The sequence below is a fragment of the Myotis brandtii genome, unplaced genomic scaffold (assembly GCF_000412655.1).
Source record: "Myotis brandtii unplaced genomic scaffold, ASM41265v1 scaffold500, whole genome shotgun sequence".
Classification (NCBI taxonomy): Eukaryota; Metazoa; Chordata; class Mammalia; order Chiroptera; family Vespertilionidae; genus Myotis; species Myotis brandtii.
Window position 1 is genome coordinate 1745693 of NW_005369062.1, and position 10513 is coordinate 1756205.

Below are 10513 nucleotides of genomic sequence, written 5' to 3' on the forward strand. Positions count from 1 at the left end.
CATCATTGCGCCTATGTATGCAAATTAGCCGCCATCTTGGCTGGCGGTTAATTTGCATATCGCCCTGATTAGCCAATGGGAAGGGTAGCGGTCGTACGCTAATTACCATGTTTCTCTTTTATTAGATAGGATTCCCTGTGCTGTACTTTACATCCTGATGACTATTCTGTAACAACCAATTTATACTTCTTAATCCCCTCACTCTTTTCACCCGTCCCTCCAACCCCCTCCCGTCTGGCAACCTTCAAAATGTTCTCTTTATCTATGAGTCTGTTTCTGTTCTGCTTGTTTATTTTGTTTTGTTTTTTAGATTAATTTGTTGATAGATACATATTTATTCATATTTTTTTCCTTCTTCTTAAAGGAGACCCTTTAACATTTCATGTCATATAATACTGGTTTGATGGTAATGAACGCCTTTAGCTTTTTCTTGTCTGCGAAGCTCTTTATATGTCCTTCAATTCTAAATGATAGCTTTGCTGGGTAGAGTGATATTTGTTATAGGTCTTTGCTTTTCATCACCTTGAATATTACTTGCCACTCCCTTCTGGTCTGCAAAGTTTCTGTTGAGAAATCAGCTGACAGTCTTATGGGAGCTCCCTTGTAGATATACTAGAGTCCCAGTGCACAAATTTGTGCACTTGGGGGGTTCCCTCAGCCTGGCCGGTCCCCTCTCGCAATCTGGGAGCCCTTACTCCTTACCACCCGCCTGCTTGCTATTCTTTAGTGTTGCCGCAGAGGCAGGAGAGGCTCCGCCACTGCTGCTGCGCTCACCAGCTGTGAGCCTGGCTTCTGGCTGAGCGGTGCTCCCGCTGTGGGAGCGCACTGAACACCAGGGGGCAGCTCCTGCATTGAGGGTCTGCCCCCTGATGGTCATTGCACATCATAGCGACTGGTCATTCCACCGTTTGGTCAATTTGCATATTAGGCTTTTATTATATAGGATAAGTCTGTTCTCTTGCTGTTTTAAGATTCTCTCTTTGTCTTTAACCTTTTGCATTTCAATTATTTTGTGTCTTGGAGAGGCCTCTTTGGGTTCATCTTATTTGGGACTCTCTTCACTTCCTGGACTTGTATGTCTATTTCCTTCACTAGGTTAGGGAAGTTTTCTGTCATTATATTTTCAAATAGGTTTTCAATTTCTTGCTCTTTCTCTTCTCCTTCTGGCAACCCCATGATGTGAATGTCAGTATGCTTGAAGTTGTCCTAGAGCAGCCGTGGGCAAACTACGGCCCGTTTGAAATGAATAAAACTAAAAAAAAAAAAAGACCGTACCCTTTTATGTAATGATGTTTACTTTGAATTTATATTAGTTCACACAAACACTCCATCCATGCTTTTGTTCCAGCCCTCCGGTCCAGTTTAAGAACCCATTGTGGCCCTCGAGTCAAAAAGTTTGCCCACCCCTGTCCTAGAGTCTCCTTACACTATCTTCATATTTTTGGATTCTGTTTTCTTTTTGTTGTTCTCATTGGGTGATTTTTTACATCCTTATATTCCAAATCGCTGATTTGATTCTTGGCTTTGTCTACTCTACCATTGAGTCCCTTTAAATTATTCTTTATTTCAGTTAGTATATCCTTCATTTCTGACTGGCTCTTTTTTATGGTTTTCATGTCCTTTTTTATGCTGTTGAAGTTCTCTCTAAGTTCAACTAGTTTTTCCCTAAATTTTTAAAAAAATATATATTTTATTGATTTTTTTACAGAGAGGAAGGGAGGAGGATAGAGAGTCAGAAACATTGATGAGAGAGAAACATCGATCAGCTGCCTCCTGCACACTCCCTACTGGGTATGTGCCTGCAACCAAGGTACATGCCCTTGACCGGAATCGAACCTGGGACCCATGAGTCCGCAGGCCGACACTCTATCCACTGAGCCAAACCGGTCAGGGCTTCCCTAAATGTTTTGAGCATCCTTATAACCATTGCTTTGAATTCTTTATCTAGTACTTTGCTTGCTTTTAGTTCTTTTTCTGGAGATTTCTTCTGTTCTTTCATTTGGGACATGTTTCTTTGTCTTCTCATTTTGGCATCCTCCCTGTGTTTGTTTCTGTGTATTAGGTAGAGCTGCTATGTCTCCCAGGCTTGGTAGAGTGTCCAGTAGGGTCCAGTGGCACAGCCTCTCTGTTCACCTGAGCTGGGCACTCCAGTTGCGTCCCCTACCCCCGGTGGGATATGTACACCCTCCTGTTGTAGTTGAGCTTTGATTACTGTTGGCACCTCAATGGGAGGGATTTATCCTTCAGGCCAATCTGCTGCAAGGACTGGCTGTGACTATGACCACTGGGAAGGATTCCATAGATAAGTTTTCACATTTTGTTGTCAAGTGAATTAAGTACTATGGTTAGGCAGAAATTATAGGCCCTGAGGTTACCTCTGGAGATGACTCTGTAGATGGACAACCCTAATCATAAACCAAAATCATAAACCACCCCAAATTTTGCAAATTTATTTTGAACTTATTTCCTGAAACCACATTATATTTAATCTATAGACCTAATAACTTGAACTTTTTTGTGCATAGCTTGCAAGTTTTAAGTAGAGATATTTTTGAAAGGTTCATTAATACTGAATTAATACAAACTTCAAAAGGATAGTCTTTGTTTCTATGTGAATTTTAAAAGTGACCTGAAATATATTAAAAGTTATAAAAATAGGATTAGTGATTTTTAAAAGGCAATTTAATACATTACATTTGCTTTTTCTTTAGTGCTAAAATAGTGGTTCATCTTCACCCAGCTCCTCCTAACAAAGAGCTTGGTCCATTACAGAGTAGTAAGAACTCCTACATCAAACTCTCCTTCAAAGAACATGGCCAGATTGAGGTAAGTATATGAATAAAATTAGGCCATAAATGTGTGCTTGCATATATTTTTGTTTGTTAATATGATGGGAGGCAGTATTGTTTCCATATTGTCAATATGATGTAGGCAACATAGGTTTCACCACATGTTTATAACATTTTTGATAGCTTACGTCTTATCAGTAAAGAATATGAAGTTTAGGTGACAGTGGGAACAAGAAGCAGGAGTGTGTGGTCACAAGGAAAGAGTGGAAGCTAAGTCATGCCATTAGGCTACTAGTAAAGTTTTCAGTGGTATATGTAGTCCAGTTGAAGGCAGTTTATGAATTCCAACAAATCTAATCACTTGAGTGGTTCTTTTTTTACATATAAGCACTGGTACCTTTCCATTTCTGAGCTATTCTGTTCCTGTGCCAATACCATATTACGTCAACACCACATTGTCATAATCCCTATAGCTTCAGAATTATGAGATTTTCAATTTCTCCACATTAATAATCTCTATTTTTTGTTAGTGTCCTGTCGTTATTAGCCCTTTGTTCTTACATATTAATTTTAGAATATAGTTTATATGTTCTGATTAATAAATTGCTGTATAAATATTTTTAGGCATTTATAAGTGTGTTTTTATCTTCCCATTGATGTCATAACTTACTTATGTTCTTTTTCAATGGCTTCGCACCCAGTGCTCTTCACAACAATAGGCACTAAGTAAATATAAGTCACTAACTGCAGTCAATCTCACTGTAAGTGAAAAATATAGTTGATCTTTTTGTGAGCAGAGGCACGTTTTAGCCCCAATTTCTGACTACACGTTTTAACTAGACAAATTATTCTTAACTTTCTTCATGGTTAATGGTTGTATATTTTTCTTGGCACTGTGTCTGTTTCACTATAAGTTGAAAACAATCCACACAGGCAGAATTGTTTAAAGCAAGTCTATTTATTTCATTGTCACTCATCTCTTTGTTGAAATAGCTTGCTTTATATAGAAGGTCAGTTCCTTCTTTTTTTTTTCTTTATTCTTTCTGAAGTTGATCCAAGAAGAGAACTTCCTTTGATTTTCTTTGATGTCTCTGAGAACTCTAGGCTTGTTGCAAATGATTGACTAGACCTTTCAACTAAAGAAATGTTAAGTAATTAATTCAATGAGGATGCCACAACCTGACTGACTCATTTAAAGTGTATCTATGTGTATAACAGTTTTATAGGCGTTTATCAGAGGAAATGACACAGAGAAGATGGGAGAATATGCCAGTTTCCCAGTCATTCCAAACAAATAGAGGACCACAGGTATTTTTAAAACTGTTTCTTAATCTAGTGTTTTCAGCTCTGTATTTGGATCTTTATTAAGTAATAAGATATCTGTGATTATAGAACTTTCCAGAAACAAAATAATGATATTTAATTAAAAATTTATTTTCATAGAACCTAACTTAGTGCTCGTAGACAGTAAACACTTAGTAAAAAGTAATTACTACTTACCAGAGTAATTTCTGGAGTGGTAGAAGTTAGATTCCACTGACTTCATCCTGTTGTTCATAATCTATGTGGCATCTAAGAGAACTGACAATAAATACTACTGGTGACATTTTCCAGGCCAGTCTAAATTAACCACCAACTGTGAACAGATGCTCATATGTGTAAAAGCAATTTGTACAATAACTATCAAGTACCAAAACTTTTAACTATTTTTTGAGACCCTATTAAGTATCTGATACATACATAATAAGTTGCCAAAGAACAAAAATGGATAGGAAATTTAATTTATATCTGAAATGAAAAGTAAAATATGCCATTTATTGTATCTTCGGTGCTTCTTTAGAATGATTTGAAGATTGTCATATACAGCAAGAAACTGACCAATGTTTTGAAAGGAAACTAGATGGAGTTGTATGCTGTTTTTCTTTGGTTCTTTGTGGTCCTTTCCCGTCATTGAAAACACAGTGTGGTGGGTTACAAAAGATTGTGTCCTTCCTATTTTGTATGTTTTATTTTCTACTTTTGATTTTCAGCCAGGAAGAATAAGGGCTGTAGGAATTGTAGGTATTGAAAGGAAACTGGAAGAAAAAAGAAAAGAAACTGACAAAAACATTTCTGAGGTAATTCTTACACAAGTTCCGGTCATCTGTCTTTTTCAGCCCTGTGTGTTTATTCTTTTGGATAAAACTGACTAATTCCATTCTGTATATTGGAATATTTATTGGAATATTCAGTTTGCCTGAAGCTATACAGTATCTTATTCCATTTAACAGGTCCACTTCAGGTTGGCAAAATTTAGCCAAAATGTGTTTTGAAAACTTTTTCCAAAAAGGAATAACAAAGAAATGCAAATCTGATTTTTGTGATGTTAGAAAATATCATGGAATATTGTGTGTAAATTTTAAAATCTAGATGAAATCGATTGGCGGATACTCTTAATGAATTCAAGGTCCACTTTATAATTATTTTGGTTAACTTAATTGAGGGGAAAATGCTATTCTGTGGCCCTTAACCCTGGTCAGACTGTACATAATATAATGCTGATAACCACTCAGGGACCAGACCTGTCAGGAATGGATCAAACCAGCCCATCATCTAACAGTGGTTCTCAACCTTCTGGCCCTTTAAATACAGTTCCTCATGTTGTGACCCAACCATAAAATTATTTTCGTTGCTACTTCATAACTGTAATGTTGCTACAGTTATGAATCGTAATGTAAATATCTGATATGCAGGATGGTCTTAGGTGACCCCTGTCAAAGGGTCGTTCCACCGCCAAAGGGGTCGCAACCCACAGGTTGAGAACCGCTGACTAGGAGAACAACCCTGAGTATTACGTTAGAATGTTTCTGAAACTTTATATGAGAAAATTCAAGCAAAGGGAACAGAACTGTGGTCAAGAAAACCAGTTATGCATCCAGAGGCTTATTTAGACTCATGTTTGATCCTTTTGGTAAGAATAGCGGTCTGCGTTCTTTCATCAGGAGGCACATCATGTCTCTTTTTTAAAAATATATTTTATTGATTTCAGAGAGTATGGGAGAGGGAGAGAGATAGAAACATCAATCAATGATCAGAGAATCATTGATCAGCTGCCTCCTGCACGCACCCTACTGGGGATCGAGCCTGCAACCCCAGCATGTGCCCTGACGGGAATCAAATCTGACCTTTGGTTAATAGGTCGACACTCAAACCACTGAGCTACACTAGCCAGGCAATGTCTCTTTTTATGATGTCAGCAGATGTTAATGTTCAGTGCATAAATCTATCGGTTTATTGGTGGTTGCAAATGGTGATAGTCAATGATTTATTTTTCATTTATTAGTTGGAATACTCTCTAAAGAGATGCTTCCCTTCATTTACTATTTAGCTACTCAGTGATATAGTTCATATAGGGAAGGCAAGGATAAGGGTTTTTTCCTCCCCTTTATTCTCAGGATAATAAATTGGTTCTTTATCCTCCAAAGGTGATTAACTAGGTTATCTTTTTTTTACATATTACTATGAATTCATAAATTTTAACATATTTGATAAATTACAATTATTATTCTATTTAAAGCTCAAATTGTCTCATCTTTGGCCAGTGGTAGCCTCTTTAGGTTGGCTCTTGAGTGCTTTTGAGGTGACTTGGTGGACTTTGATAGCTTACTTACAATCTTGTGTGACAAAAGTTCCAGGACCATCTTGAACATAGCCTGCCCCAGATATAGAATCAACCACACCTGAGAAGCTCTGCTTGTCTTTAGTAGGAAATGGCTATTTCAAAACCACAGTCTACCTGTTAAGAATATGCATCTATATTGGAGAGATCTTTATTTCTAGGCCTTTTCAGTGGAAAGAGCTAGTTTTTTGTGTGTGTTTTTTTTAAATAAAAGTGCTTCATGAGGTCATACTGATACTTCCTATTCAAATTCAGGACTACACTAGCAAGTACTTATTAAAAAAGTTAAAAAGAATTTTTTTTGTATGTGTTCTTCCTATGCTTTAAGAATAGGTGTGCTGCATCTACACTGTCTGACCATTCTGCCACTATATATACACTATTTCCCCTCTAGCTCTCATTTTGTCACAGTTTTATAAGTAACTATTTGTGTAATGCTACCAGTCCTTATGCTGATCTCCCTCTATTCATTTGGATTGTCTGAAGTTCATTCTCTAATAGATTTTTCAGGAAGTGTTCATGGGAACAATATTCCCTGAGTTCTGGCATGTTTGTATTCCTTAAACGTGAAAGTCAGTTTTGGTGGATTTAAAATCCTTGTCTCATATTTTCTTTCCTTGAGTGCCTTCAGTATGTTACTTTTAATTTATTGTCTGGTGTGAAGTGTTGCTGCTAAAGAGTGATGCTCTTCTAATTTTTTCACCCCTTAAAAGTCACTTGCTGTTTTTCCTAGATACCCAAAGGATTTTTTTTTTTAAATAAAGCCTAGTAATTTTACTGGATTGTGTCTATGTGTTTACTAGAATGTGTTACTCATTCTTGGTTGTTATCCAATACTAGAAGCCTGGTGCACGAATTCATGCATGGGTGGGGTCCCTTGGGGTGGCCTGTGGGGATCCGGCCCCAGCTCGCGCCCCTAGGCTCGCAGCCCCACAGTCCCACCTGGCACCCCACCTTGGTCTGGCGCTGCCCCATCACCTCCACCATCCCACCAGTGGGGTGACTGATCAGGGCTGGGCCCCCTGCCCGGCTCCCTCAGCACCTGGGAGCTGAGTGGCAGCCCCGCCCCCCGCTGCCACTGGTCACTGTCTACACGGTGATTGGTTGGGCAATCGGGCCCCCGCTTGCACCCGCCTTGGCCTGGCGCTGCCCACTCAGCTGCTCCACCATCCCTCTGTGGTCCCGCTCTCATCAGGGCCTATTGGGGCTGGCAGTGCCTCCACTGCTGCCCACTGCCAGCACCGCATTGCTGATGCCTGCCATGATCTGTGCTGCCCCATGGTGGTCAGCGCACATCATAGCGAGTGGTTGAACGACCGCCCAAGGGGTCAGTTTGCATATTAGGCTTTTATTATATAGGATGCTTTCAATATTTGGTTTTAGAAGTTTTTTCTTTTAATTTCAGGGAAGTTTTTCTATGTTGTAATTTTCTTTCTATTTATTTATATTTATTTAATTTTTAAAATTGTGTTTGTTTGTTTTTTATTCTGAGAGTCCTCTTAGCTGTATTTGTAGCTTTATCGCCTATATTTACTTTTTGTGACTTCCAAACCCCTTTTATCTCTTTCTTCATTTCTTTTTTTTTTTAAATATATTTTATTGATTTTCCACAGAGAGGAAGGGAGAGAGATAGAGAGTCAGAAACATCGATTAGAGAGAAACATCGATCAGCTGCCTCCTGCACATCTCCTACTGGGGATGTGCCCGCAACCCAGGTACATGCCCTTGACTGGAATCGAACCTGGGACCCTTCAGTTCGCAGGCCGACGCTCTATCCACTGAGCCAAACCGGTTTCGGCTTCATTTCTTTTTTATTTAGAAAATGTTCCTTTTTTTCACCTTCTCTTAAGATATCTGTTGTGTCCATTCACTCGTGTTCTGTCTAGTGTAGTCTTTATTTCAGAAATGATCAAAAAAAATTCTTTCCTGCTGTCTCAGCGTTAAAAAAAAAAAAAAATTCTTTCCTGAATCTTGTCACTTCATTTCTGATTTATATTGTCCTTTCATAGCCTGTGTCATTTTTGAAAACATCTTTTAGCTCATCCTATATAATAAAAGTTTAATATGCTAAGTGTCTGGTCGTCCGGTCGTCCGTTCAACCAATCAAAACGTAATATGCTAATGATATGCTAAGGCCGCTCAACCACTCGCTATGACATGCACTAACCACCAGGGGGCAGACGATCTGACTAGTAGGTTAGCTTGCTGCTGGGATCCGGCCAGTCGGGACTGAGCGAGATGGGCCGGACACACCCTGGATCCCTCCCGTGGCCCCTCCCCGGCTGGCCAACCTCCCGCGTCCCTCCCGGCCTCGATTGTGCACCGGTGGGGTCCTTCGGCCTGGCCTGCACCCTCTCATGATCTGGGGCCCCTTGGGGGATGTTGGAGAGCTGGTTTTGGCCGGATCTTGCTCAACGCAGGAGCTGTCCCCTGGTGGTCACTGCGCTCCCATAGCGGGAGCGCCGCTCAGCCAGAAGCCGGGCTCATGGCTGGTGAGCGCAGCGGCAGTGGCAGGAGCCTCTCCTGCCTCTGCAGCAGCGCTAAGGATGTCCAACTGCCAGCTTAGGCCCACCCCCAGTTGGACATCCCCCGAGGGCTCCTGGACTGTGAGAGGGGGCAGGCCGGGCTGAGGGACCCCTCACCACCAAGTGTACAAATTTTGTGTACCGGGCCTCTAGTTTGAAATAAAAGGTTACATTTCGATCTGATCTGTGAACATGTCTTTCTGGCATGCTTTCAATGTCTGTAATGTTATTCTCCTTATTTTTCTCCTTTTAATTTTGTGTGGGATTTGACCTTGATACTTTGCTATTGCTTGTTTTCATGTGAAATTCATTTTCTTGAACTTTTAGAGCAAGAGCTAATTCAGGATAGCTTTTCTCACTCCACAGAGCTCACTCTCCTGCTGTGTTCATACAGTGTTAAAAAGGTGGTGGCTGCTTTCTGTGATTTCCTGGCCCTGTTTCTATCCTATTTTTATCTGAACCTTTTTTCTCTTTCTCTCTGTTATCCCTACCTTGCTGAATTTTTGAGTCCTCTCTCAATTGTTTCTCCCCAGTGTGGGATCCTGTCCTGGAAGAGAAGCCTGAAGGGTCAGTTTCATGAGTTCATAGGCTGTGTCAGCCATTCCTGAGGACCTCTGTACCCACCCAGTATTGAAGGGGGCAAAGCCCTTCCAGTGTGTTACTGTCCTCAGGATGGCCCATCTCACTTTCCAGTGACCAGCTGTGGCATCTTTTGGAGTTACATGATTTTAGATCTATCATTTGCCCTGGTGCCTCCCTTTTCTTTCCGCTATCTAGATGCAGATCTTGTGGCTCTTGGTGTTTTTGTGGATATCTTGTCACTTAGTTTTGTAGTATATTTTGTCTGTGGTTTTGAAATATAGTTGCCCTGTCTGTTTTTATGTTGGGAATTGGAGAGATTAAAAGATTATATTGTCATAGCCATCATCTTCCTGGAATCTTTTATTCCCATAAAATTCCAGCATTTTTGCATTAGAGAGGTTCTTACTATCCAGAGAAGTGATCGTTTCAGAGCTAGTGACTAGATTTGAAACCAGGGTTATGAGAACTCAGGTCTTTTGATTTGTAGGCAAGTATAGTCCACTACATCATGGCCATTCTCTTTGCCACCCAAAAGGTGCTATCGCTGTCCTTTTTCAGTGACTTTTGTTGTCATCTCTTTTGTGTGACACTTTTGGAGATGGCATCAAGCAATGAATTAAATTTGCATTATTAGTGTTCATTTTTCTGAACGATACCATACTGCTTTAGTGTTCAAAATACTGTTATTCTTAATTTATGAAATGTTACTGTGTTTCAATCTAATTTTCACAGTTACATTACTCAGAGTATTCTACACAAGCATTGTGCTCTCTCATGCAGGTCACTGATTTATTCAGTAGATAGTCCCTATTCTCTCCTTTGAGTGAGCCCTGCCTCAGATGTAGGTATTGCAGTGATGTGCCAAGTAGGCAGGCAGACTGGCTTTCTCTACAATGTGAGAAATGTCATGTTAGAAGAAAATAGTGGCTGCAACAGGAAGACATAACGGGCCCTCTTCT

The 10513-nt window shown here is 40.0% G+C and overlaps 1 protein-coding gene across 1 annotated transcript in view; it reads left to right on the top strand.

The window, feature by feature from the left end:
• VPS36 (vacuolar protein sorting 36 homolog (S. cerevisiae)) overlaps nucleotides 1-10513 on the top strand; it is a 43300-nt gene that overhangs the window by 22589 nt on the left and 10198 nt on the right. Inside the window, exons 4-6 of the mRNA XM_005876943.2 lie at nucleotides 2712-2826; nucleotides 4008-4097; nucleotides 4820-4906. Coding sequence (XP_005877005.1) covers nucleotides 2712-2826; nucleotides 4008-4097; nucleotides 4820-4906 — 292 coding nt within the window. The remainder of the gene's footprint in view (nucleotides 1-2711; nucleotides 2827-4007; nucleotides 4098-4819; nucleotides 4907-10513) is intronic.